Source organism: Epithele typhae (genome assembly GCF_022376455.1).
Source record: "Epithele typhae strain CBS 203.58 chromosome Unknown BXZ73scaffold_3, whole genome shotgun sequence".
NCBI classification, from domain to species: domain Eukaryota; kingdom Fungi; phylum Basidiomycota; class Agaricomycetes; order Polyporales; family Epitheliaceae; genus Epithele; species Epithele typhae.
The window spans coordinates 1,365,952-1,393,052 of NW_025954194.1; the positions used below are offsets into that span (position 1 = coordinate 1,365,952).

At 60.0% G+C, this 27,101-nt stretch overlaps 9 protein-coding genes across 9 annotated transcripts; 5 read left to right on the forward strand and 4 right to left on the reverse strand.

Annotated features, from left to right (window-relative positions):
• Window positions 1-38: 38 nt before the first annotated feature.
• BXZ73DRAFT_87359 (uncharacterized protein) lies at window positions 39-5,332 on the forward strand (the record flags this gene model as incomplete). Its single annotated transcript, XM_048024532.1, has 10 exons — window positions 39-122; window positions 509-1,893; window positions 1,930-1,980; window positions 2,239-2,435; window positions 2,490-2,626; window positions 2,677-2,871; window positions 2,927-3,472; window positions 3,526-4,827; window positions 4,854-5,138; window positions 5,249-5,332. 10 exons carry the CDS (start codon window positions 39-41, stop codon window positions 5,330-5,332), a joined length of 4,266 nt encoding a protein of 1,421 aa, XP_047882825.1.
• Window positions 5,333-6,442: 1,110 nt separating this feature from the next.
• BXZ73DRAFT_96959 (uncharacterized protein) lies at window positions 6,443-9,284 on the forward strand (the record flags this gene model as incomplete). The annotated part of the gene is made up of 7 exons (XM_048027211.1): window positions 6,443-7,105; window positions 7,159-7,241; window positions 7,486-7,684; window positions 7,750-7,876; window positions 7,933-8,108; window positions 8,150-8,517; window positions 8,657-9,284. The coding sequence occupies 7 exons, from the start codon at window positions 6,443-6,445 to the stop codon at window positions 9,282-9,284; spliced, it is 2,244 nt and encodes a 747-aa protein (XP_047882826.1).
• A 725-nt stretch (window positions 9,285-10,009) lies between these two features.
• Window positions 10,010-10,426, reverse strand: BXZ73DRAFT_96960 (uncharacterized protein; the record flags this gene model as incomplete). Its single annotated transcript, XM_048027212.1, has 4 exons — window positions 10,010-10,078; window positions 10,142-10,275; window positions 10,341-10,356; window positions 10,409-10,426. 4 exons carry the CDS (start codon window positions 10,424-10,426, stop codon window positions 10,010-10,012), a joined length of 237 nt encoding a protein of 78 aa, XP_047882827.1.
• Window positions 10,427-12,310: 1,884 nt separating this feature from the next.
• Window positions 12,311-13,190, forward strand: BXZ73DRAFT_39366 (uncharacterized protein; the record flags this gene model as incomplete). Its single annotated transcript, XM_048018360.1, has 5 exons — window positions 12,311-12,347; window positions 12,400-12,544; window positions 12,596-12,663; window positions 12,719-12,874; window positions 12,964-13,190. 5 exons carry the CDS (start codon window positions 12,311-12,313, stop codon window positions 13,188-13,190), a joined length of 633 nt encoding a protein of 210 aa, XP_047882828.1.
• Window positions 13,191-17,421: 4,231 nt separating this feature from the next.
• BXZ73DRAFT_39403 (uncharacterized protein) lies at window positions 17,422-18,273 on the forward strand (the record flags this gene model as incomplete). Its single annotated transcript, XM_048018370.1, has 5 exons — window positions 17,422-17,458; window positions 17,511-17,655; window positions 17,716-17,783; window positions 17,839-17,994; window positions 18,047-18,273. The coding sequence occupies 5 exons, from the start codon at window positions 17,422-17,424 to the stop codon at window positions 18,271-18,273; spliced, it is 633 nt and encodes a 210-aa protein (XP_047882829.1).
• An 886-nt stretch (window positions 18,274-19,159) lies between these two features.
• BXZ73DRAFT_96963 (RNA polymerase) lies at window positions 19,160-19,834 on the reverse strand (the record flags this gene model as incomplete). Its single annotated transcript, XM_048027213.1, has 4 exons — window positions 19,160-19,268; window positions 19,324-19,358; window positions 19,447-19,685; window positions 19,750-19,834. The coding sequence occupies 4 exons, from the start codon at window positions 19,832-19,834 to the stop codon at window positions 19,160-19,162; spliced, it is 468 nt and encodes a 155-aa protein (XP_047882830.1).
• Window positions 19,835-21,842: 2,008 nt separating this feature from the next.
• BXZ73DRAFT_87361 (tubulin-tyrosine ligase) lies at window positions 21,843-23,421 on the reverse strand (the record flags this gene model as incomplete). Its single annotated transcript, XM_048024533.1, has 6 exons — window positions 21,843-22,148; window positions 22,202-22,456; window positions 22,527-22,616; window positions 22,670-22,762; window positions 22,814-23,216; window positions 23,279-23,421. 6 exons carry the CDS (start codon window positions 23,419-23,421, stop codon window positions 21,843-21,845), a joined length of 1,290 nt encoding a protein of 429 aa, XP_047882831.1.
• A 193-nt stretch (window positions 23,422-23,614) lies between these two features.
• On the forward strand, window positions 23,615-24,812 carry BXZ73DRAFT_39616 (maintenance of mitochondrial morphology protein 1; the record flags this gene model as incomplete). The annotated part of the gene is made up of 6 exons (XM_048018416.1): window positions 23,615-23,896; window positions 23,948-24,064; window positions 24,116-24,211; window positions 24,269-24,406; window positions 24,465-24,629; window positions 24,690-24,812. The coding sequence occupies 6 exons, from the start codon at window positions 23,615-23,617 to the stop codon at window positions 24,810-24,812; spliced, it is 921 nt and encodes a 306-aa protein (XP_047882832.1).
• Window positions 24,813-24,987: 175 nt separating this feature from the next.
• BXZ73DRAFT_73982 (uncharacterized protein) lies at window positions 24,988-26,790 on the reverse strand (the record flags this gene model as incomplete). Its single annotated transcript, XM_048021969.1, has 9 exons — window positions 24,988-25,065; window positions 25,125-25,211; window positions 25,375-25,508; window positions 25,808-25,934; window positions 26,000-26,089; window positions 26,158-26,247; window positions 26,306-26,374; window positions 26,432-26,581; window positions 26,731-26,790. The coding sequence occupies 9 exons, from the start codon at window positions 26,788-26,790 to the stop codon at window positions 24,988-24,990; spliced, it is 885 nt and encodes a 294-aa protein (XP_047882833.1).
• Between the last annotated feature and the right edge of the window lie 311 nt (window positions 26,791-27,101).

Genomic DNA, 27,101 nt, shown 5'->3' on the forward strand with positions numbered 1-27,101 from the left:
ACGCCCTCGGGAGGAGGGCCGGACCCGCGTACGCACGCATGGCCGCCGTGCTCTCGGACAGTCTTCTGCCGGAGAACGGGTCCGGAGCCCTGCTCGCGCTGTCCGTGTACATGGTGCACGGCGTGAGGCGGAGTCCGCGTCCGCGTCCAAGTCCTGGCAATGCGGGCCGTGACACGTGACCCACACCATTCCCGAAACAGCAACCAATCCTATGATCCTGCGTTCCTGCCCGCGAGCTGGACGAGCCTGAAGACGACGACGACGCATACACCTGCTCTGCTCGCCATCCTGGAGCTCCCTCCGGACGCTTCCCTCTTCTCCACCCCCCGGCCGTGGCATGGTTGCGCTCTTTGGCCTCTCCAACAAGGGCTCCCCCGCAAAGCATCCTCGTAATACAACGCAGCTTCCTGTTCCATCCCAGACACACGCTCCCGATGGCACCGACCCCTCCTTCTACGCGTCTGAGGCAACGACATCAACAACGACCCATGTGGTGACCACCACCCAGACCACTCATTTCTTCTCTCTTCCTCTCTGGCGCCGCCGCCCTCCCGCATATCCGTCCAGCCATTCTGCCGCTCGCTCAACAGACGAGCTCGGGCTCTATGGAGCAACCCTCGCGTCCTCGTCCAACACCCCGAACATGCGCATGAGAAACAAAGACCTGCCTCCAACACCCGAGCTCAGTCCTGAGCATCTCACACCCCCCACTCGTCTATCTCCGGACGTGCCCTCCCACAACGAAGGAGACGACCCCCACGGCTCGAGAAGGAGGGCGGTCACAAAGTCTGGCGCGCCGTCTCTCGCGTCCTCGCGTGCGTCCTCCGTACAGCCCGTCTCTCGCGCATCCTACGCGCTCGGGGAGTCTGCGAGTTCGTCTCAGGTTGCCCTCGCTCGCGCCGCGCTTGGCCTTGGCCTCCCCCACGCCTCTCCATCGACGACTGAGCTCAATACCATCTCCTTTGTCCCTCCCTCTCCCAGCACATCTACCGGACACATCAGGCCCTCGAACTCCGTGATGCGGCACGCGAAGAGCTTTTACAAGGAACCATCTGTGGATTCTGGAGATGATTTGAACGGTTTACCAAGGGAGCGTCGGCGAACGCGCGGACTATCGCTCGGTCCTCTCAACCTCATGTCGTCTTCAGACGTCAAAGGCAAGCAGAGGGAACCCGATAGCCCGGCGGAGCCCAAGCCACTAAGTCGCAAAGGTTCGTTCTGGACTCGAAGGAGAGTTAACTCCCGCCCGGAGCCCTCTGCACCCTCTCCTCCACAAATTCAACCCACCCTACCTGCGTTTCCCCCCATATCTCCCTTTGTTATCGGTACTCCCACTCCTGGTTCACATGCCCCAGCACCCTCGACGTCCAATCTCTCCGCTCCGAAGCAGCCGTCAGAGCTACAACGGAGACATTCCGAACGGACGCGCCAACAGAGTCACCGAAAAGACGACGGACGGCCTTCGCTCCCAGACGCGCCAACAGTGATACCGACAACGCCGCTGTACGCGCGCCGAAAGCGTGCATCGACACGACCGCAGACAGCAGACTCGCCAGGCAGCCCTCGCTTGTCGTTCTTCGCTGAAACACGGCCGCTACAATCATCACCTACGTCTTCACCCTTACCTACCCCTCAACACGCGCAACCGCCCCACCCCCACCCTCCTGAGCAGACGTCGCCCCCGCCCCCACAGCGAACCCGAGCCCACACAAATCCTCCCCTCCTTCACCGCCTGTCTGTCAACTTGTTTGGCGGATCATCGTCAAATACCCCCACCCCGACAACCTCAAGCTCGCCCAACCTGCCAGACCCGGCCGTGACGTCACCTCCATCCAGTCTCGGGTCTGCCCGCCCGTCGTTATCCAAGCCGTCAATAGAAATACCCAGACCGAGGTCGGACGAGGAGTCGCCAGAGGGATACATTTCCAGGCTGGTTGACGTTGTCAGCAAAGCTGAGATCGCCGGGATACTTGCGTCTAGGTACGTATGCATGATTAGTCGCGTCTCTCTGATCCGCCTTGGCTGGAACTTCGTTATCTTCACTTTCGCTTGATCGTGGCGGTGACTGCGCACGGGATTGTACACGGTGCGGAGTGTCTCGGATGGTGTCCCTGCCCCAAGTACCGCCGCCGGTTGTTGCGAGCGTATGGTCACATTAGACGTGTTCTCAAGGCTTTTCACATCAGGCTCTCTCGGGGATCTCTGAGTACTAATGCTGACCTTCCTTCCTCTCTGTAGTGCCGACGAGTTTCACTCACGAGCGCTCCGTGCTTACATCGAGCGTTTCAATTTTGTCGGCGATCCCGTTGATGTTGCCGTTCGGAAGCTGCTTATGGAAGTGGGTCTTCCGCGCGAAACGCAGCAAATAGACCGAGTCGTCGAGGCGTTCGCTGCGCGATATGTCCAGTGTAATCCTAACTTATTCTCATCCGATGGTGCGCTCATCTGCGTCGATCATTACATCGTACGTGCTGATTCCTGGTGCACAGACCATCCATATATCCTAGCATTTAGCCTTATAATGTTGCATACGGACGCCTTCAACAAGTCCAATAAACGAAAGATGACGAAAGCGGATTATATCAAGAATGCCCGACTACCAGGTGTAGCTCATGAGGTTCTCGACGTGAGTTATGATGATTTCGTTCAACCGTCGTTTGCTGAACATACCTTAAGTGCTTTTATGACAACATCGTCTTTGCTCCGTTCATTTTCATCGAGGATCCCCTGGACGCTACCGGACAGCGCGGTTTGATCCCTGAGGCCATCTCCCGACGCATGTCCACAATCGGAACCCCGTCGCCTGGCGGCTCTGGCACTAACCTGCTCGGGAAGAACAACAAGATCGATCCCTACTATCTCATCGCGCGAGTGAGTCCCCAGTATTACATTTTAGGAAGCCATTGCTCAGACTAGATTGCGATAGAACTTACTTGGAGATCTGAAAGTGGACGTCTATTCGTTCATTCCTCCCGAAAGCCCCTACTTCTACCAGGGTACTGCCGGCGCCTGGAACGAGGATGAGTTGCAACGCGCTTTCGCCGTCGCAACCATGGTCGAGGTCACCGGGATGGAGAACAAGTACATGGGGACTCCGTGGTTTGGCATGAGCGTGGCCGGCGGACCCGGGCCGATTTTCCAGCCGGCACTCAGCCCGCTTCCCTACTCACCGTCGAACCTCGCAAACGGCGTGTCGTTCATCAAGGTGACCAAGGTCGGTCTCCTCTTACGCAAGGACGACACGACCGAGGGTGGACGCCGTGCCATCAGCCGGAAGTGGAGGGAGTGGGCGGTCGTGCTGACCGGATCACAAATACTGTTCCTCCGGGACGCGTCGTGGATCGGCAACCTGCAGACGCAAGGGGAGGCGACGAACGGCCAGGTGGTTCTCCCGCAGAACTCGTTGCCACAGCCCGATGAGCTGGTGTCCCTGCGCAATACAGTCGCGGTATTCGACAAGTCGTATGCCAAGGTGTGCGATCCGATTGCTTGTATATCAATGAAATGCTGACGAGGGACGCCCAGTACCCCAACACCCTGCGACTCGTACTCCCAGATGGTCGTCAGTACTTGCTGCAAGCACACGACGAAGCAGATATGAACGCGTGGATCGCTCGCATCAACTACGCCAGCGCGTTCAAGTCAGCCGGGGTGCGAATGCGCACGCTGGGGTTGTCGAGCAAGGATATCGAGCTCACTGGATACGCCGCGGCAGCGTCACACCTCAACGACGTGAGGCACCTCGACAAAGGCGCGCCTTCTCCCGTGATCCGCACTTGGAACGGACGCCTGTCGGGGGACATCCCTCGCGGGAGCGGACCGGAGCCGGAGCCCACATCGCCCGTGGATCTTCACGGGCGGCAGACGTCGGTCGGGTCAGTCGGGTCGGACCTCAACTCACCGCCGTTGGAAAACACGTCTCGGCTCTTCAAGGCTACCTTCGACGAAGTGAAGACCGAACTCGCGACGGGCAAATTCCGCACCCCCGACGACGTCATGAGCATCCGCTCGGTGCGCAAACGTGCATACAGCCTCGAGTCCACCCTCGGCTCGCCCTCAAATCCTGCCGGCCTGCCCCCCTCACACTCGCATTCTCACTCCCAAGCCCCCGTCACCGCCAACGGCGCTGCAAACGGACATCCACCGAGCTCCTCTAAACCCCGCATATCGTCCCGCCCTGAGGTCGTGCGCGCCAAGGTGGCAGACATTGAGGAGCGCCTCGAACAAGCACGTACCCAACTCGACACGGACATGCGCTTCATTCGCAACGTCGCTGTCCTCACGCCGTTCCAACGCGCGACGCGCGACCGCCTGCAGACGGCCGTTCAGGGCGTCGCCAAACACGTTATGCAGGTTCGCCTTGACGTCGAGCGGCTCGTGTGCCACCGCGACGTGCTCCTCCAGGATCTCGCCGCAGAGCAGCGCGACTGGCGGCGGACGAAGCACCTGGCCCTCCGCGCCGCCACGCAACGGCTCGTGACACAGCGTGAGGCCGAGCAGGCGGCACGAGAGCGGGAGGCGGAGCGGGAGCGTACGGCCCGGCCCCCGACGTTGACGCTCTCCGAGTATGTGACGCGCACTGGGCACGGCCTGTCGTCGTCGTCGTCTACGCCGCTCTCGATCTCCCGACGGCCGAGCGCGGGCTCGCGCAGGGACCAGCAGGAGGAGTCGTTCGCAGAGTCCTTCCATTCCGCACTTTCCGGAGGTGCAGACTGGCATCCTCGCTCGCTTGACCCGACGCTGCTACTGGGCTCGCCCGTGCTGTCGCCATCGCCCGAGTCGCGCACGTCGGAATCGTCGCTGCCTCCGCGCGAATCCCCCACGCGGGTCCGCCCTGCCGCCTCACCGCGCAGCACTCGATGGAGAGCACGGTGAGCACGGACGAGCAGCACGACGGCCCGCGGACGGGGACGCTGCACGAGAAGTTCTACACGGCGTCGGAGATGCCGGAAGAGCAGGCGGAGGAGTGGCACAAGACGCGGGCGGCGAAGCGCGTCTCGCTCGTGAAGCTCCCGTCAGACCTCCGCATCTCGATGCTGTTTGGCAAGCACAGCTCGATCGGCCCCACGCCCGAGGACTCGACGGGGACGGGGACGGGGACGGGGACGGGGACGGGGACGGCCGAGGACTCGACCGCGGTCACGCCGACGACCGCGAAAGGACACGGGCACGGTAGCGACGACGGGGATCAGGCGCAAGGCTCAAACACACGATCCACCAAGTCGTCCGTGCCGTCCTCGCCGACAAGCTCACGCGACGGCAGAGCCTGTCACAGCCCTCGAGCCCGTACACGCGCCAGCCGAGCGCCACGGTCGCGATGCTTGATACGTGAGCCGTCTTCTGACGAGCCGCGCCTCGACTTTGTTTCGGTCGTCCGGGAGTTGGGCTGTGGTGACGGGCGACAGGAGGAGTTGGCGTTGGCGTTGGTCGTCGTGACTCGTGAGTGAGTAGCTGGATCTGGTCACTGCATGTCCGTGTCTTATTGCATATCATGTATTATTTGTCACACTCGCATTCTAGCATACCGCACATCGTCTTCAGGACTTCATTCTATCTTTCTCCCAGAGCGTCCTCCTGTCAACCAGGCCTGAAGAAGCGTCCATGGCGAAGAGGAGCAAGGACCCGTGCGCACACCAGGCGCTTCGTCTTTGCCGACGTGATGTCCGGCCATAGTTTGCACATCTGCGTCTGATTCACTTCCCCTCCGTTCGCTCTAATAAACTCATGGGGGTACATTGCGCTATCTCGAGTCTGTGCACCAATGAGGGGGAGGCAGGGGATGCAGCTCCGGAAGACACTAGTAAGCATACTAAGCACCCGCCGCGCATCGCGGGCGGCGGCGCTTACGTAGCTGGTCGCCATCGTCTGATCGAATTGATTGCTGCCCCGCCTCCGCGGCGGCGCTCTCGGGCTGCGCAAGGTTGGCTCGAGGCACTGGGACCAGGAATGCGCTGCGGTCAGTGTGAAGCGGGTCCGAGGAGAGCCAACGCTTTATTTTTGACAGCTGGTCCAAGGAGTCTGCCCCGCCCTGACTTGCAGGCTTCGAGGCGCGTCGCGTAACGCGGGCAGGTGATGAGCCGGGGCACTGATATATTCGCGCCTCGTTGGTGAGAGGAGGCAGATCCGGATCGTACGCTAGGCCGCGAAGCGGGGCGGACCAATGGCCGTGCGGCGGGTCGCGAGGACTGAGGATGGTGCGTACGCGACGCCGCGGGCGGCCAACGTGAGCGGCCGTGCGCGTGCCCGCGGCCGGCACCGCGACAAGCTTGTCCACCGCCTGGAGGCTGCAACGGCCCCCGCGCCTTTTTCTTCCGGCCAACCATGTCCTTCTCTCCACCCTCTTCCTCTGCATGCATATGCTGAGTACCATACTCCACCACCCCCACCTCTCCCTCTAGCCCGCGCCCCTCCTTCTCCGCCTCGCCGGGCCTCGCGCCCCACCATGCTCGGCCTTGCCTCGAACCCAAATCGCAAGTCGTTCTCCCTCAGCCTCAATCTCTCCCTCTCCAAGCCCTCTCTCTCCGCCGCGCGCCCCTCCATCGACCCCGCCCCGTTCCCGAGGCCGCTGCCCTCCCCAAAGCGCGACACCTTCAGGAGCCCGCTGCTCTCCCCTCTCATGCACAGGCAGGACCAGCCGCTCCTCACCGTCCCCGTCTCCGATGGCCTCGACCCGAGCGAGCGCACGAAGCTCCTCCGCAAATCCCGGAAGCTCAGCCGCATCCTCGGCGAGGTCCCGGTCGCCGTCGCCGTCCAAGACGCCACCGACCTCCACGCGCAATTCGCGAGCCCGCCCTCCTCGCCCTCGTCCTCCGCGTTCCGCCTCCCGATCGGCCACAAGGGCTCGCTCAGCCGGAGCGCGACCGTGGCGCACAACAGGCTCGCCCAGCAGAAGCAGATCGCCCGCGCTCGCTCGCTCGCGTCCCTCCGCCCGTCCCTCAACCTGGCCTTCTCGCGGGACGAGCGCGCCCTCCCCCCGCTGCCGCCCTCGCCAATCACGCCCTCGGCTGAGGGTGGTGGGGAGCCGGTCAGGGCCGCCGCGCCGTCCGCGTCTCCTTCACGCCCGCGCGCTCCCGGCGCGACTCCGTGCTCTCCCACTCCTCACGCCGTGACTCGCTCTCGTCCCTCAACCTCGTCCCGCCGGAGCGCACGCCGGAGCAGGTCCAGCGCGCCCGCGCCGCGAAGCTCACCCGCCAGCTCGGGGAGAACGTCCCGCCGCACGTGCTCTTCCGCGCGTCGTCCCCGTGCCGCCGCGCGAGCCCGCCGCGTCGCCCTCGACGCGCTCGCTCGCAGAGGTGTCGCAGGAGCTGCGGGCGGCGCCCACGGCAGAGAGCAGCACCCGCCCGGCGAAGCGGTCTCAGCGTGGTGATCGCGTCGGGAAGCGGCGGCTAAGCTTCGAGGCGCGGGCTCCCACGCCCGACTCACCCGCGCCGTCCTTCACCGTTAGCGCGGAGCCGCCAGGCGCGGGGTGCTTAAGAAGTCCAACAGCACCCTCCGCCACACCCGGATGGCGCGACCACACACCGCGGGGGCCCCCGAGACGCTGCGCAGACGACCCGGGCTGCTCGTCGACTCGGACGTCGAGATGGACGACGTCGACATCGTCGACTTCGATGACGACGCGCTGCTCTCGCCCGCCGAGCGCCAGCGCGCGCTCAACGTCCGGCGCGCGAGGAAGATGGCTCAGGTACGTGCCCCGCTTCTGGCTCCCTGTTAGTGTTCGGACGCTGACGAGCGCGGCCCCCACAACAGATGTTCGGCAACGATGTCCCGCCAGCGTTGTTCCAGATCACGAACTTCTCGACGGCCGCATCTGCACCAGACCGAAGGCGCCTTCGGACCGCAGTGCACACGGAGACGGCACTCGCACACGACGATTGTGTCCGTTACGCCCACACAGCCCATCTTCGACGCTGAGCTTCGGCGGATCTCGAGGGCACCCCCGGAACATCTCACCGCTCATCTTCGCGAACCCAGATCGCGAGCTTTCGTCTGGTGAAGGCACTCCCGACGCCATGTCGGACGCAGAGGACGCTGCGACGGACGTGGGGCTTCCTTACCTCAACTCCCCGACGCCTCGACGCTGGACATGTTCCTGCCTCCCCCGCTCGGTATCCCGACCGTCTACGAGCGCCTGACCTCGCCAAGCCAGCAGTCGCTCTCCGTCGGCTCCTCGCTCTCCTCGCACAGTCGCACACGCTCTCTCCCTCCCACTCGCTCACTCCGCTCTCCCCCGTCCGCCCCCGCACGTCGCAATCCTCGCTCTCTCCGTCGCACGACCTTCGCCACGAACCTGCCCCTCCCCTCGCGCGGCTCGATCTCCGCGCCGACGTCCCCACCCGCGCCGTCCTCGCCCGGGTATGCCGCGTCGACGTCCGAGGCGAGCAGCCCCGTCGACTTCCGGACGCGCCGCCTGCGCGCCGCGAAGCTGTCCCGCTTCTTCGGCGTCGGCCTGAGCGACATCACGGGCGCGCTCGTCCCGCCCGGCTCCTCTGCGTCCGCGCCCGGCTCCCCCGGACCGTCTGTTCCCCCGCCGCTCGGCTGCACTACCCGCTCCCGATCCCGATCCCGCCCCCGCCGCGCGCCCCGCCGTCTCCCGCGCGCTCGCGGTTCTCGAGGGCGCGTCGAGCCGGGAGCGCAGCCGGAGCCGGGAACGCAGGGACAGCGCGAGCACGGGGGGCGCGCCGCCGACGCCGAACCGCGACAAGGACGTGCCGCCGAGCCCCACGCGGCCGCGGCGGCCGTTCTCGCCGTCGGGCGCGAGCACGCGCACGTTCGAGTCCGGCGAGAGCGGCTCGGCGCCCGCGTCGGCGTCGTCGCACTCGCACGCGCAGGCGCAGCGGCGTCCGCGGAAGCGCACGCTCAGCGCGGGGAGCAGGAGCCAGCAGGGCGCGCGGCGCGCGCAGGCGACGTCGCCGCGGCCCCCGCCGCTGGTCACGTCGGAGCTGCCGCGCTCGCCCACGTCGCCGTCGCTGCCGCCGCTCTCGCCACCGCTGCCGCTCTCGTCGCCGTCGACCGCGGTCGTGCCGCGGTCGCCCGCGCCCGCGCCGACGCCGTCTCCCGGGCCGTTCCAGTCCCTGCACTCGTTCGAGCCCGTGTCGCCCGAGGGGGAGGCGCGGCCCGCGTCGCCGATGCAGGTGCACGGGCGGTCGTGGTCGACGACGGTGGAGGTCGCGGCGGAGAGCCGGAGCTACTTCTTCCGCGGGGAGCGCAAGAGCCGGCGGGAGAAGGGCCGGAGCGAGCTCGAGATGCACGCGGCGATCAAGCAGCTGCGCAAGATCAAGTGACCACCGGCCCTCCCTCTTCTCGTCTCGTCCGCCTGCGCCAGCGACGACGACGACCAGCTGCCTTCTGATGCCCGTCTCTGGCGGTTATGATACTGAGAGTAATTCATTCCACTTCCTTTGTTTTTTTCGGCCTGCCACACATACAACTACTCTCCCCTGCACGCTACTCCAAACACTGCATACGTATTCTATAACCGATATCCTTACTACCGCTGCTACTGCTAATTGCCTCCCGTCCTACATCTTCTCCGTCGACCTGGAGGCTCACGACCCGCCCTGGTGTCTGCAACGCCACGTTAGTTCTTTCTTCTTTTCTTTGCGCTGCGCGGTTATTCATTGCTTTATACACTGCCGGGTACCAGTAGTATTGCGTTTCTGATCATGTCCATAGAGCACCGGCTTACGCTGCTACTCACGAATATCAATGCCTTCGGAGAGTTGAGATTACATAGCACTGTGTGTATGTGCCCATACAATACGATACCCTGTTGGTTTTAAATCTATCGAGTAGGAAGAGATCGATCGACTGTTTGGTACGAGATGTTTCGCCACGCAAACGTCGATCACTGCTTAACTCCCGACACTCTTTACGGCATACAAAAATACTCGTTGCAATACCCTCATCGTTTATTCCGCTATTACAAGAGTCTGTTCGCTGCGCCATATGAAGTACACTAATCACGGGTCATTCTCAGCCATATACTCCGCATCACCATCGTTCGGGTTCATCCGTCGAGCGCCTTCTGAGAGCGCTGCTTGCTCTCTTCGCTGTTGTGCGTGTTAGAGATCGCCGCCTGCAGAAAGGCCGCACATGTGAGTGATTGGACTAGAATGCGACTATGGAAAGACCGTTTCACCTTGTGGCCCCGCTCGACCTGGGCGGCGTGCGCCTCCGGGCTGTCGAGCTCGCCGCGCTCGTACATCTCGTTGAGGCGGTTCTGGACGCGCTCGCGGGTGTCGTCGGAAGTGTTCGGATTGGAGATGGCGCCCTCTAAAACAGGCCGCGGCAGCATCGTCAGACGTGCGGAGCAGAGTGTCGTCAGAGAGATGTCTTACTGAGGCCGCGTGCAACCTGATTGAATGCGTGAGTCGGCGAGACATAGGACGTAATAGGCGATACGCACGTTTCCTGGGTTGGCCATTGCAATTGATGAGAAGCAGCGAAGAGTAGTACTGGAGGTATGGGAGGGGATTGGGTTGACGTTCGCAGCGAGCAAAAGCGCGTTATATAGCCCACAGGCTCAAGCAGACAGCCCCTATCCTGAGCGGCTGCCACAGCGGGCGGCGAGAACGGATGACGTCATGGCGCGGCGGGGAACGGGCGGCCGACGTCGGCGCAGGCGGGCATCGGCGATGGGCGAGGGTGCGGAGCGGACGGTCGTGGGCGGCCTCCGCCTCTGTTCACCGCGCGGGGATCTCGGCGTCGACGCGGCTGCTCGCGAGGAGGTGGACCCACGCGCGGCGTTCCGTTCTGCATCGAATCATCGTAGGCAGGGGCGCGAGCGGGTGAGCGGGCGATGACAGAATCATGACGATCCCGCCGGCGACTCGTCCACCCAACATTTTGTAACGACCGAGTTCAAACGTTCAGCCTTCGGCTTGAAGTCGGACGTCACAGCTGCCCATGTCGAATTCGGTTTCCTCGACTCGTTCGCCTGGCCCGTCTTCACCGGCCTCTTGGTGTCCCCCTCCCTCCCTGCTTCGTGAGTATTTTTTCACTTATCTGCATCCAATTTATCCAACCGTAACGGCCTCGTCTTGGACTGCAGCCAGCGCTTTACGATCAAGTCCCTGCAGAATGCGGGATGGCCCCATTGAAGAATCAGCGCGACGTCAGCGGCGATGCTCAACCAAGGACCGATACACCCGTTCTCGGACCGGGAGCCGGACCTGCGCCCGGGCCGTACGAACACGGGAGCCAGCCGTTGTCGAGCGTTGCGGATTGCTCGGAGGTATAGGCAGGATGGGGGGTGCAAAGCCGCAGTAGTTATTCGCGGTGGTGCCTGGTGATACAGCCATTTGACGCCGGCGGTGGCATGGGCGCCTTTGCGACTTGAATTTGACCGTGAACATCGGACGATTCGGACCAAGTCTAGATCTGCCGCTGCACAACTCTTCACTCTCTGCTTCCGTTCGTTCTCAGGCGGCTGTTTCTCAGATCGTCGCTGGTTTCGAGTGAGCCATGTACGTGCACATTCCTCGTCGCCCGTCTTCAGCGGTTTTGGGGAGACATGTACAGCCTAGTACCCCTTACATGTACACTGGCCAGGCCCATGATCCAGGCTTCCAGCGGCCGAGCCGGCTTCCGGAGCCGGCCAATTCAGAGCTCGTGCGGGCAAGGCGTGGTTGCGAGTCATCGTAGCGTTATCTCCCGCTCCCACTCTTGAGCAGACCTCGGACGGACGGACGGACGCGGAGCAGGCACGACTTCGTTAAAGCCTCCATCACGCCACAGGCTGCTGCCGTGGCGGCACAAGGGCGGCCAGCAGAGCCTCAGTGTCCACAACTGTCTTGGTCGTCATGCATAGGGTCTTCTGTCGACACATCGACCTGCCCCCCACGCCAACCAGTGCAGGAAGAAGGTGCAAGCCCCGCGATAGAAGCGCTGGCGTGTCAAGATCTGTCGATCTGCCAAATGTCGTCGGCGCACAAGCCGCGTGCGCGGTCCAGACGTCAATTTGAGGCGTCCTAGCCCGCGCTCCGTGGATCACAACCGAACTCACTCTGGCCTTACATATCCCTGCCAAGGACGCGGGCCTTCGGGGGCTGTACCACATGTACAAGGCCGACGTCCAAGGACCGTCACCAAGCATAGCAATCTATGGTCCGAGTCGCACCCTATGACCGCCTGCGCGGCTTCGACGAGGATCCGTTATAATCGCCCCTCCCATCCGAGTCCAAGCTCGAGTCCTTCTCCTCCTCCCTTCTAGCAGGTACGTCTCATCTTCAGCGCTTCTGCGCCCTTACGCTGACCGCGTTCTCCCAGCCCTTCGCGGTCATCCTCCAGTCGACGTTTGCTTTTCGACATGTCCTGGCTTCAACTCTTCCGTGTCGCTGTTCTGGGTGTGTCTTTTCAGTCCTCTCATGCTGGCGCGCGGCTCATTGCACCATCCAGGGTGGACAATATTCTGCTCCCTCATACTCCTGGGGCTCGGCGCCCACCTCGTCTCAGTCCTCGGTGGCCAAACCGTTCAGACCTTCGCTTGGGGAGGGCTCGCGGTCGCCACCGCGGTTCTCACCATCGTCTCTGTGCCCGCCATGTACGTTCGATGCTCGACGTCTCTGTCTATCGCTCATGTCTTCCTATCTAGGATCGTCATTGATATGCTGCGCTCGGGGGCCTTCACATCCATGATCGTGGTCGAGATTGCTTGGCTGAGTACGTCCAATCTCCATGCCTCCCGCCACCAGACTCCCGACCCCGGACTGCACAGGCTTCCTTGGCGTGCTCTTCCTCGCCACCGGCGGATCGGCGGCAGCCAACGCGACCACCTTCTGGGGCACGTGCTCGCTCTTTACCGCCACGTTCGAGAGCCTCTGCAACGAGACCTCCGCGGCGGCGGCGTTCGGCTTCCTCGGCTGGCTTCCTCGTGCGTCTCTCCATCCCTTCCACGCCCTCGTTCCGCACCTGACGTCAACCATACCTCACCGCCACCTACTGAACGTCGAACGCTCTCAGTGTGGGCGTACACGATCACGCTGCTCATCATGCTCATCATCCACGCCCAGCGCGGCAACCACGTCTGGCTGAAGTCCGTCAAGGAGGCCGACCTCGCCAACACCGCGGGGCCGACCTCGACGACGGGCCCCGCCGCCCCGAACATGGGCATGCACCCGTACCCGCCGTCCGCGGCCGTGTCCCCACAACCGACGGGCTACTCGAGCGGGTCGTACCCGCAGGTGTAGGCCGGTAGGCGACGAATTGATATCAGGTCTGGCCCTCTGGGCCTCCGTGTCTCAGCTGGGGTCAAGTTGTTTCTCGTGTTCCGTTTCTGTCGTGTCGTACGCTATGTAATCTTACAACCTACGTATTCCTTGTCGATCCTCGCCCACACCTGCATCGCCCACCCTGCTGCATGACGGTCGCATCGAGGGGGGTGATTGTGCGTTTTGAGTAAGTACGTCTCCACTCACGCTTTGAACATCGGACCAACTCTGTCGCTGTTTAACTCTTCCTTCTCTGCTTCCGCTGTCCTCAGGCGGCTGGTTCCTCCGATCGTCGCTGTTTTCGAGTAAGCTACGCACGTGCACATCGCTCATCATCCGTCTTCTGTTCGGGGAGATGCATACTCAGTGAACGCACTTCCGTAGGGCTCGAGCCGGGTTTGAACGTTTGAACTCAGGCGTGAGCCGACGGGCAGAGACGAGCCCATCAGGGCGCGCGTTGGAACTTGTAGGAGCGCCTGTCCTCGCCTGTCGTGCCCTCTGGCCCCTCGCCATCGCGCGTGCCTGCACGACGCGACGTCCCCGCGCGTGCAATGCGAGCACGCGCTCTTCCACGCCGACTACACCGTCCGCCTCGTCGCACGCTGAAGCGCCGAAGAACTTACGAGCGGCGGCCCTATGCAGTGCGTCGGGCATACATACGCGCTGGAGCTTGATGGCGAGGCCTGGCACAGGGAACCCCCCACCGTCCGTACGTTCGCGCTCTCGACGGGGGTGCGCGGAGCCCAACCGCATTGCGCGCGCGCCGACCTGGGACGGCGAAAGTTCGTTCGTCACGCTCGCTGACCCGAGTCCCCCTTTCTGTCGGCGCGCGGGGCGGCATCAACATGTGCACGGGCTCGACGTCGCGTGCGCGGTGGTCGCCGTGGCCGCACTCCCGGACCGTGACGCGCGGGAGCCACCACGGACATGTACGTCTACGACTGATGGGACTGGACGGCGGGGTGGGGCTCGGAGCAGGGGCGGGTACAGGAGCTCACGAACGAGGCCGTGCTCAGGTGTGCGCTGCCGCGGCCGATGGACAGCGTCGAGCTCATCGCCGACAAGAGCATGTCGGATGCGATCTCGTGCAGAGAGGACCTCGTGTTTGCCGCGTCTTCCCCGCGCTGCAGCCCTATGCGTGTTCAAGACACGGCGCCGCTCGTCCTCGTCCTCGTCCTCCAATCGTCCTCGAGCAGATGGCGCTGCCCTTCGCCATGCTCGTCCACCCCGGTGGGATATGGGTCGTCTCCCCTACGCCCTTCGAGTTTCTTGAAGACCACACGCCCCGAGTGCGAGCCCGCGCGGACTCGAACACGAAGTCTAGAACTGACGTGCACCCGAGCTGGTACTGGGCGGTCGAGCGCGTGCACACGGTCGACGTGCCCGTCGGCGCGGCTGGCGTCGTAGCGGACGGGTACGTCCCTTGTCCTCCTCCAGCGGAACAACTCTTCTCGTCGCGTCGTGCGGGCACGCGCGATGGCGAGCCAGTCGCGCGTCGGCACCGCAAGAAGCTGGGTTTGAATCTATAAAGAAGGGAGCGGTGGTGTTAGTAAGCCGCGTACGTCGCTTACAGCGATACGCGAAGTTAGCGAAGTTGCCGAAATAAGCGACTCTAACCGAGGTTTTGCCATGTGGCTTCCACGTGCGCCGGGCGGGTGGCCGAGCTTGCGAGGCCGCCCCAGGTCGGGACTGTCCTTCGGCCGAGTTTACGAGGTCGATGCGCGGGGCGATGAGACCGACCAATATTTTGTTATTGATTTTCGTGCAGGAGCGCGAGTGGGCCAGGGGCAATCCCGTAGTGGGCCACAGTGCGTACTACGCCCTCGCGTACGACCGCGCGACGTGTAGCGCGAGTCCGAGCGCACAGCCGCGACTACCGCGCACGCGCGACGATATCTCCGCGTGCACTGCAGACTCCCCCGCACGAGCCTAGCAAGGTGGGGCAATAGCATGATTTTGTATTGTGGAATTCATGGCATCTGCACGCGGTACAAGGGTATGTCCTACGTTCACGTCCTAACAGATATTTGGACATGAGCCCTCGCGCGCGAGCACAATGCTCACGGGTACTGTGCAATGCGCGCGCGGTGCTCACGGCGGTGCGCTCGGACTCGCGCTACACGTCGTGCGGTCGTGCGCGAGGGTGCTACGCGCTGTGGCCCCTCCAAAACTAAAAACGACCCCACTCGCGCGTAACAACGGCCTATCGATATTTTGGGCCAGCCATACAAGGCCGACCCCTCGCGACACTTCTCGCGTGCGGGCGCGCAAACGCCAGCGCGTGCGTATGCGTTAGAGCGTGACTGTTCGGGTACATGCCCCGCAGAACTGACTATATAAAACCTCACTATCCAACGGGGTAATTACCTCTCTCGCATCCAACGGGATCCTTCAAATCCACACCACCAACACACACGAGTGCATGTCGATAAAAGCTCTGCACGCCCTTTGCAGCACATGCTTCATTTTTTGCTATCACTGTAAGTATTATTTATAATATTCTCAAATACGTGCCCAGCGTTGTGTCTCGAGGGCCGAAGGCCCGTGCGCGCCGTGGCAACGCCACGGGTAAGAACTAGTTTGCTCGTGTGCCGAGCCTGGCCGCTAGCCGAGCACATCAAACCCGGCTCGAGCCCTATACGGAAGTGTGTCCAGCGCGCCCACTTTCTTATGGCATGTACACAGGCTCAGCTCTGCCAAGGCTTCCAGCGGCCTGGCAGGCTTCCCGAGCCGATCCATTCAGAGCTGGCGCAGGCAAGGTGTGGTTGCGACTGGTTGCGAGCCATCGTAGCGTCGCAGCCCCATGCAATGAAACGTGGAACCACTCATTCGATGAATTCGAGATCAATCGTGTGTCCGGCAACGTGCAGCGTGACGTCGCAGTCACAGGCAACGACTGGACGATGCTGCCAACGCGCTGGCTGGATCTATGCTACTCCCGCTCATATCATGCCTCCCCACATCAGTCTCGAGAGGTGCGAGCAAATCCTACAGTGGTTCTTTGTCGACAATAAGATACATTTGAACTAAACAACAGTCTACAACATCGTTGCGTGACTTCCGAGAGTCCGGCTAGACGGATGCGCTGCCTCCAAATCTTGCATGATCCTGTCTCCTCTTCGCCACCGATATCGTACTCGTCCTCTCCGCTATTGGAGAAAATCCCAGCATCTATTTCGGTGAGCTCCAGCTTCTCCTTGGGGAGACCACCGGCGCCTCCTCCTCTTTCTCGACCCTATTCTATACTTTACGCGACCTCTCTTTCACTCGGAAGATATCGAGGGCCGCGCTCGAGTGAAACAAGCTCAGCTGCTACGTGCAACGCGGCTAGCGCAAAGGGGCGACATTCCGACGAAGAACTTCGTTTGGGTGGATGAGTCGAGTGTGGATGGGCTGGGCGGAGCCGGGAAGGGCTTGCGTACGTCGGTCTGTCGGTCGTTGTTTCTTCATGGGCAACGTTGATCGGTTTTTTCTGCGCTGCCGGATGGTACCAGCGCTCTCGAGATTTTCGCTATAGACCCACCGTAAATAGCGTACACGAGCTCTGGCCGAGACAAGCCTCGTCTCGAGTGTTGACTCAAAATATGGTCGGGGGAATGTCTAAACGTCGTAATATAGGGGAGTTCATTAAAAAGCTGGACGATGCTGCCTGTGACTGCGACGTCACACCGCACGTTGCCGGCCTGACTTTTCGGGCATTGTTTGTGCGGGACAAACAATTGATCTCGCGTGAGTGGTTCCACGTTTGATGGCAAACCAGGGCTGTAAACGAAGGAGGGCTCTTTTGTCGGCACATCGACCTGCCCCACCCACGGCGACCAGTGCAGGGTGAAGACGCAAGCACCGCGATGTGTCAAGATCTGTCGATCTGCAAAAAGTTGTCGGCGCACCAGCCGCGTGCGCGGTCCAGAGGTTGATCAATTTGAGGTGTCCTGGACCGAGCTCACTTTGGCCTTGTCTCAGATCTCTGCCAAGCACGCGGGCCGGTGTCCAAGACCGTCGCGAGGCATAGCAATGTGGTACGGCTTCGACGAGGATCAGTTATATAATTGCCCCTTCCATCCAAGTCCAGGCTCGGGCCCTCCTCCTCCCTTCTACTAGCAGGTACGTCTCGTCAACGCTTCAACGCTTCAGTGCTTTAGCCCCCTTACGCTAACCACTTTCTCCAAGCCCTTCGCGGTCATCCTCCCGTCTACGTTTGCTTTTCGACATGTCCTGGCTTCAACTCTTCCGTATCGCTGTTATGGGTGCGTCTTTCGAGTCCTCCCATCCCGGCGCGCGGCTCATTGCACCATCCAGGGTGGATAATATTCTGCTCCCTCATACTCCTGGGCCTCGGCGCCCACCTCGTCTCAGTCCTCAAGGGCCAAACCGTCCAAAACTTCGCTTGGGGAGGGCTCGCGGTCGCCACCGCGGTTCTCACCTTTGTCTCTGTCCCCGCCATGTACGTTCGATGCTCGACTCTCGACAAGTCTCTGCCTATCGCTCACGTCTTCCTGTCCAGGATTGCCATTGATATGCTGCGCTCGGGGGTCTTCACATCCATGATCGTGGTCGAGATTGCTTGGCTGAGTACGTCCAGCCTCGATGCCTCCCGTGATCAGACTCCCGACCGCGCTCTGCACAGGCTTCCTCGGCGTGCTCTTCCTCGCGACCGGCGGATCGGCGGCAGCCACCGCGACCACCTTCTGGGGCTCGTGCTCGCGCGCGGCAGCCCAGTTCCAGGGCCTCTGCCACGAGACCTCCGCCACTGCCGCGTTCGGCTTCCTCGGCTGGATCCCCCGTGCGTCTCTCGATTCCTTCTGCGTTCACCGCCACCTACTGAACGCTCGCAGTGTGGGCGTACACGATCACGCTGCTCGTCATGCTCGTCCTCCCCGCGCAGCGCAGCGACCGCGTCTGGCTGAAGTCCGTCAAGGAGGCCGACCTCGACAAGACCGCAGTGCCGACCTCGCCAATAGGCCCCAATGCCCCGATGATGGGCATGCAGCCGTACCCGCCGTACGCGGACGTGCCTCCACAGCCGGCGGACTACTCGCAGGGGCCGCACCCGCAGGTGTAGGCGGTAGACCACGAAGGTCCGGGCCTGCGTGTCTCAGCTGGGGTCTTGTTTCTCGTGTTTCATTTCTGTCATGCCATACGCTATGCAATCTTACAATTTACGTATTCTCCCACCAGCCGCCCCCGTCTTGCTGCACGAGGGGAGGCAATTGTGTATTTTGAGTACGTCTCCACTCACGTCCGTGCGCCATCGCAGGGCAGACCCACCAGCATCCCGCAGGCGTCCACCGGCCGGGTTTGCAGAGTGTTCAACGCCTCAAGCCTTAGGAGCGCGGCAAATTTCCCGAAGACGCCTGAGCTCGAATTCACGGAGGGCCTGCGAACGACGCCTGATGTCGGGGCTCCCAGCGATGTGCGTCCGGGCCTGCGGGTTGAGAGCGCGACATAAGAGCACGCGGCCGCCGCGATACCACTGCGCATCGCCCGATTCCACCCTCGACGCTCGCGGCATGGCTGATCGATGGTCCCAGAGACGTGCGTGGTCCCCGCGCCGCCGCCAAGAGGCGGGAGCTGTGCACAGGAGGCCTCCTTGTCGTGGTAGTTGGGACGTGCTGACGCGCGGCCTCCGCTGGCAGGTCAGGGGCAGGAGGGCGCAAGGTCCGTTCACGAGCCCTCGTGTTCGGTGTCGGCTCGGTGCTCGGCGCAGGGGACCGTTTCGAGCCCGTACCGTCGCAAGAGGTGAGAGAGCGTTCGGTGCAGGGTCTGTAATAGTGAAGACATGGAGCTGGTTTGAAGACGCGGAGGGCGGGCCATGCGGGCACGGACTCGGTTTTGTGCCGTCTGTGAATATCGGTCGAGCTCTTGACGGATGGTCGGTGGTCCGGCGGGTTTCCAGCACAATGAGGGGACGGTAGAAATACAAGGCGGACGAACAGGCGTCCATGTCATCACCGGCGAAGTAGGATGAATACAGGGTCCCCAAGCACAATGCTCGTCATATGTCTGGACGAACCACTGAGGGACATCAACAGGCCACCGAAGGACGCGTATGCCGTCCTGTGAAACCGTCAGACTTCGCGTATCGACGCGTAAGACTTTGGGGTCCACTCACACATCCTCTGCTGAGCCCTCGTCAAATCGGTACACCTGAGGAGCACGACTGAGTATTCGAACAAGGAAGAACGCGGCTTGTATGGGAAGCGGGAGCGCGGGACGGAGGGCGACCGATACTCACCTTCCCGTACATCACATACTCGTAGTCATCATCCAGCCCTCTCCGTCCCTTCGCATCCGGTCTCCACACGTCCCTGTCCTTGTCTTCATCCTCCGCCCCCGCCGCTTGTGGTGCGCGCGACAGCGACGACGCGAGCGCGAGCGCGAAGGTCTGCTTGTCGTGCAAAGGGAACAGCTCCACGTTGTAGTCAAGCGTCAGGTCCATGTCGTAGTTTTTGGAGTGCGCGTATAGACGCGACACTGCGCATCGAGGAGCACGATGAGCGGCGGGGCCGGGTTGCGGAGGACTGTGGCGCACGCGCACCTCGGTCAAATTTCTTGCCCTCCTTGTCTATGCCGCTGATCGTGAAGATGTCATCGAACAGCACGTTGGACGAATTTGTCGACATGTTGGGACCGAGAGCCCACAAAGCAAGCGGAAAGACGAAGGTAGAGTACGGGAGAAGGGAGAAGACGCAGGACTTCCAGTGCCTGCAGCGAGCCTCAGTCGCTCAAACGCCCGCATTTTCGCTCCAAAAGGCAACCTTGGTACTACATGTGAAGCCTCTACCTTCCTCTGCCGCCTGCTAGATCTCGCAGGCGCGCTTGACTCAGCCCGCGGGGTCTCTGCCACCGGAACAAGAAAGCTGCTTCCTTTCACATAAGCAACTACTGAGCAGTCCTGGTTTAACACGAGTAACGAGAAGCTTTACATATTACACGGGGCCGAGGGTCCGTCCGTGTCGCGGCAAACCGTAGATGAGATCCAAGAATTATATGAAGGGTACGGTACCACGGAACTTCCAATCAATAGCGATCGACAGCGTGCTTTGGCTCAGTCCAGTGAGGTCAAGTCAATGATGCCCGCACTGTCCACAGGAAAGACGCTGTGCGGCTCCGTCTTGATTTCCTTCTCCACATGACCGGATGCCTTCTGTTTCTTTGAAACGGCATTCTTAATCTTGACGCCGTGCGGTGGACGCTACAAAATGCGCCTTGTGAGTCGAGAAAGCTGAACCCTCACGAAACGACGCAGACCGGCAGAGCTTTGACTTCATCGTCGTTATCAGAATCGTTATCGGCGGCATGCCGTGCGTGTTTGGACGGGGGCAATGCTCCGGAAGGAGCACCGCGCTTCATTGACACCATGTTTCGATCATTTGTGTTCGGAGGTGTGGCCCGACCCTCTTTGGCACTCGGGGAACGAGCTATCCCCTGGGCTTTCAACAAATCTAGTGTGGATTTGAGAGAAGGATGATGAGATCGACTCATGAGTTGGCCAACGACAGACCGACGTACCCAGTGGTCTGTAGCGGAAAATAAACACTGCTGCTGCGCCCCCTGAAGGGTTCACCGGATCAACATATACGCGCCAGTCCGAGGACTCGGATTCCCTCGACAAGAGCTTTGCGGCCCCTAACCTGCAATTGCAGTACATTGTGAGGAGGCGCATACACCCCGACATTGCACCTTCAAGTAATCTGAGGACTCACGCTACACTGTGAGTTCCTGCTTTCTTGGTCCTCTCATGAACAACATCAACACATGCGAGCATCTCAGCCTTCCACGGGACCTTCTGCGGTTGGACAACCACGTGAGTGACTTTAATTTTAATGGAACCCAGGTCTGAAAGGTTGTGGTCGCGAGCCATGACGGAATCGTCGTCTGAAATAAAACACCGTCACCATTGCCGTCTCAGAGGAGTTAGGAGAGCACTAGCTCCGATGATGTACGTCAAGTACGTGTGTGTCCGAAGGAGAATACTCACCGGTGGTTTTCAGAGCGGAGAACAGGAAAGGTCGCCTGGACGTGGGGGAAGTCCAAACCCCTTTTCGCTCACCAGCACGGCCGGGCCTGCTGTAAGACCCTCCCGACATACGAGCGCCGTCGATGGTGAAGACCAGATCCATAGTATGCTCCCTGTCGTTATTGCGCCAGTTAATCTCGAAGGCCTGCTCAGGGGACTAGCTTAGCCGCTGCGTACCCACCCAATTGGCATGCGTTTACGTACTTTGTTTCTCTCACTCGGAATAAAGCATGCAACGGTCTTCCCCTCTCCTCCTTCCAGCTGGACGTTATACTCCGGAAGCCGTTTACCTTCGCATGAAATCCAGATTTCATAATCTTTGTGGTGCATCGAAAGGATGGACGGGAGCGACAAAGAAAGTTTAGGTGAGGTGTTGAGGCAAGACACGGAGGAGGATAAAGAATGTGGTATTGGGCGTTGTTGGAAGGCGTAGAATGAAAGGCACTGCCAGCCTCACGGACGACAATCAATCATGTGACCACGTCCACGACGCATGCAGAAACTGCCAACAGGATTCGACGTCAGTATCCCAATCGAGTAAACAGCCTCATTTGTCAAGGATCAAGGAAGGTACGAGTACATATGCAGAATACTTCTTGTCGTCGCAGTGTTCACCAGCCCTGCGCACCTCTCACCGGCAAATCAAGACATTTCCTCAAATTACATCTCGTCTCCCCAACCCTCAAGGACTTCACCTCGCTAGCCAGTGATCCATCCGTGCTGAAAAAGGGCTCCACACAGGTCTTGGAAATGGATTTGAAGAGGTCCTCCAGAATCCAAGTGAGCCGAGGGCCTGTGAGCTCTATGGCTGGTTCCGAGTTGACCTCTAGGATATTGGCGCGCAAATGCCGGGGACCTTCAGGAGAATGAGTGACTACGAAGTCGATGCCGTACAGCTCAAATGCGTTGGGAAGCGGCTGAGGGGAGATAAGTCAACTACTTCCCTCCGACGCTCAGCGTCATCACATACCTGGAAGTGGACGCTCATCTCTACGGCGGCTTTGAATGTCTCCGCGAGCAAATCGCTTATTTGGGCTTTGAGATCAGCGACATCATCTTGAGAGAAGACTGGAGGCCCAGAGACCTGCAGCCTTGGGTTGTGTCTCTCGGATGGATCCATCATCTTTCCCATCGCGTGCCTCTTGCGAGGCTGTTGCGGCGCAGAGAGAACATGGCATCCAACCAATTCGTCCAGGAGACGCACTCCAGCTTCCCCACGCTCCTTCTGTAGAGCGGTGTTGGTGAGATGTGCAGAGAGTCCATGCCGCCTTCAGACTCCTGCTTTGAAGGGCCACGTAGGGAACGGCAGAAAACAAGGCGAGGATTCGATCGTACATGTAGACCTTGATCGCCCCAGAAGCTATGCAGTAGACCCGGAGATGAAACTAGGCAAGGCTTGAATAACGAGATGCAGACCAGAGGCGAGGATTCAGCTGACTTTGTGTCCATGTAGACTTCCGACAGCAGGCTTGGGAGAGTCATCCAGAGGCACCTCGGAAGGATCGAGCAGCAGTGGCTTGGCCAGGTATTCCTGAGCGCGGATCAGAACAATTGCTTCAGGAGAAACAGGGCAATAACTCACCTGTATCACAAAATGACGAAGCTGGGAGGTTGCAACCGCAGTATCAGGAACGTCCGCCGTCTCACCCTCCGCATCCGACTCGTCCTGTTCAAACTCCTGGAAGATCGCCTCTAGGTCCTCTTTGCTGTGGAACAGTCGAAGTCCCATGCCGCGATCTGCCATGCCGGGCTTCAAAATCCACCATTGCGCAGGGTCATTCTTCTCGATCTCGTTGGCCAAATCGTAGAGGTCGTCGCTCCACAGCTCGTCAAGCTCGTCCGCGAAGCTGAGCTCGAGCTCCCAGGTCCGGGGCACGCCTCTGTTCAGAGCCGATGTAGGATGCTTCGTGAGATAGTTGTGGATGCATCTCGAGAGGAAGTGCTTGCGAATGAGGGCTTTTCGGATGACATAGGAGACGACAAGACTTTCAATCCGGGTTCGTGGGAGAAGGTGAGATCGTGATCGAGTGCATCGTAGGTCGCCCACTGGAGGAGGCGGGGTGCGGCAGCGTGATCCGGCAGAGAGCCGACGACCTTCGGTGGTTGCGGGAGGCTTGCGAGGGCGTCGAGCACGAGGCGGTTGGTGAGCGGCGCGGTGGGCCACGAGACAAATGCGGCGAGGGAGTCCATCGCCGTGCCGACGTGAAGGGACTGAGGAAGAGGAGGACTTGGAGGCGTACGCGCGCGACGCGACAAAACGCGTCGCACGTGAATGATGACGACAGGAACGGCGTCGTCGCTCTCGCGGTCGCGGCTCGGCGGCAGCGACGCCGGCTTCCTCCCTCCCTCTGTCCACTCCCCGCCCCCGCTCGCTGCCCCCGCCATGGCGTCGGCGTACATCTTTTCCCTCCAGCCAACGTTCACGCAAGGGCTCATCCTTGGACAGCTCTCGATCCTTTTCCTGCTCTTTCTGATCCTCAAATACCTCTTCTTCGATACCGATACCGAGAAGCCGTACCGGAAGGCCGCATACCCTCCGAGAGTCGAGCTAGACAGCGATGATGACGGGCTGGTAGCGCCACGCCTGGACTTTGACCCATTCGAAAAGGCGAAGCGGGAGGGAGGTGCGGAAAGCTCAGAGTGGCTGAACGTTCTCCTGCAGCAGGTATGTTACCATGGCCCTGAGTTGATGCGACTCCTCAAGTATCGTCCGAAGGTTGTGGACTCGTACCGCATCAAGCTGCGGAACGGTCTCGCAGGCACGGAAGGAAACGAGATCGCTCGCCAGCGCGTGGAGGAGTTTGTGAACAAGATGCGCCCCACCGGTCTTCTCGTACGTCCATGACGCGTGTTGCACATGCATCTACCTCACCAGGGTTTCCAGGACGTTGTAAAAGTGCATTCGGTAGATATGGGCTCGTCTGCGCCGCGATTCTCGCACGCACGCATCCGTCGCGACTCCTCCCCAGGTGCAGAAACAGTGAGTGCTAAGCTTCAGATGTCAGCGAAGCGGTTCCTGATATGACGCATACTACAGCATATTGACTACGACATGAACTATGTCGATAATGTCTCAATATCCATCTCCACGTCTGTGCTATTCAACTATCCATTCCCGTCATTCGCTCGCCTACCCGTTTCACTCTCTATCTCCCTGTCGCTCTTTTCTGCTTCGGTGAGTGTTCATCATATATGACGTTCCGTCTATTCTCACGATTCCGGTATGACCCTAGGTTCGTATGACGCCGCCGAACCCCACCGCTCCTCACCCCACTCTCACATTTGCCCTTCCTGTTCCACGCTCTGATTTCACGCTTGACATTAAAACATCCTCGCTCATGGGGAGCCGCGCGAAACTGGAGGATGTTCCCAAAATCCACGAGCTCATCCAAAATCAGGTGCGTTCGCTCTGTCCATGTCTCGTGTTCGGCGTCCTGTGCTGATCTGACTTCTTCTAGATTCGCAGAGTCGTCATGGAAAAGGGCACATGGAAGGTCGCGCTGCCCGGTTTGGCGAGCGTGAGCGAGGTCAAGGAAGACATCAAAGCCGAGCGACGCTTGGCAGAGAGGTCTCTGAACTAGATTATTCACGACTATTTACGACCACATGACAGTGTGATCTCCATCTGAGGTTGCTCCATCACGGCGGACAAGTATTTGCAGGTCTACTCTATGTAGTATTATAATGTAGCAGTGCTGTATAATCTGGGAATCACGTTCGTCTGAACACGCAACTAGAAGTTTGGTTATTTGATGCTCATTTACGAGACTTGTGCCTTTTCTTCGAGGATCCTGAACCTTGGTTCTCGGCACCACGCTTTTGCTTCTTTGGTTGCTATGTTGTCGGTCCTGAACATCAGCATGTGTACATCGGCAAAAACGACATCTACTTACTTTGGACTTGCTGCTTCTGAGTGCATGTTGTAACACCCCCGCTAGCCCGTCGTTGTACCCAATGCGCTCCCAACCAGTGCATACAACCTGAAGTGTGCCATGATGGTACATTGCTTTTACCATTGTTGCAAAGATTGGCGGCGTCATCTCGTTAGATATCAATGTTTGCTCTATCAGCGGATGGCGAACCTGTCCAGAAAGCTTAAGGGTCAGCCGTTCGGACTTCTTGGGAGGGTGTTACTCTACGTACATTAGAGATGCGGAGTTGGCAGGTGGTCTGAAACTGCTCGAGCGGTCCGGTAATCCAATGTACCGGCTTGTAGGTCCCAATGTACTCCCATCGGCGGTTGTTCTCCATGTGGAAAAGCTCGTAGACTCTATCGGCTGAGGGAATTGGACAGCGAGTCCACGCAGTGGATGGCTGTGCGCGGGGACTGTGGGAGTAGGTAGGTCCGAAAATTAGGCAACGTTGCTCATTGGCCACCACTTTCTTGGACTTCATTGCCCAGCGCGAGCAACGAGGGTCGACGAGCATGTAACTCTTGAACTGGCTGCGGGGCGCGATGAGCTGAGCAACAGAGGGCACTAATTACCAATTGAGACTTGCCACAAATTGATTAGAGCCTGAGTATGTCGCAAATAACGTTCATTGAAGTGCTCCAAGAGGGTTTGGCCGCACGTACTCACAGGAGGTAAGGTTTGAGAGCCTTTATTTGCTTGGTAGAACGCCCCGTTTGCGTTTGCACGTCTCTCGCCCAACGCAGCTTGCTTCATGAAACTTTGCCATTCAAACGGGGCCGGATGTTCGTGCTGTACGAACGAGAATGATGCTACAAGTTCAGAGGTCGATACTTCTTCGTTTTTTAAGGACGTACCAGCGTGGATGAAATCATCGCGAGTTCCTCTTCCTGTTCACTGATTTGCACCATCATTCGGTCTAACGTCTCCTGATTGCCTGCCTCAGTCTATGTCAATGCAAAAACCACGCCATAAGCTTGCTGATGATCCAAGACTATGATGTGACCCTTTTTACCTCTATGAGTACAGATCTGACAGACTTTGCTTCCTTGCATTGGGTGCGAGCGATGTTCAATTGTTCTGTCAGGCGTGCAAGTTCTGCGTCCTGAGCGCACGAAGATGTTCAAGAGCCACCTGCATGGTACACTAGCAACAACGCTTACATGCTCAGATGTCACGCGCTCAGTTTCGTCTTTGATGCTTTGCAGACGTGCTCGAAGTCGCTGCTCCTCCTACAATATAGGTGTGTTGACACGAAAAACGGGGCGAGGCTACTGACAATTATGTACCTGGGTGCATTTAACGGCGGCTGCGGCAGTCTGCACGCCAACTTCGTGTAGTTGAGCCTTGAGAGCTTCGAGCTCTGAATTGAGTCGCGCATTCTCTGTTCGGAGTGCCTGAGAATCCGACTGGTCGAGCACAACGTCGTCTTCAGCTACCTATGGTACCAGTGGTGGCACAAATTAGCCTAATAAATCCTGACGGTCCTCAGAGAGAAGATCACTACCTCTTGTTTGACAGGTTGTCGCTGCGTGAGGCGGTTCGTTTCGTCAAGAACGCGATGAAGTTCGTCACATAGATATTTTACTAGCTCGAGATTGCGTTCGCCAGATGGCTGATTCGCCGTGCTCGGCTCTCCGTGTTGCATTTCCACTGTCACGAAAGTCGATGGGCGAGAGGGATTGCTTATCGAGACGTCCGTTGGGTAGGTGCGGGTTCAACAGTTGGGAGTAAGCGCTTGTTACTCAGCTGAGCACCGATAAAGAATATTCGAGCTCCGAAACGAGTTTGCTTGAATTGTTTACAATCTCCGAATTTGTCCCGACGCTCGAGTGTGCACGGTTCTGACGGGATCGCCACTGCAGGTTGACACTTGGGTCATTTTGAGTTGACCCGCTGTGAGACCAAGTACTACTGCAGTCTGCGGGCGAGCTGGACAGCGGAGTCCACGCTCGCCGC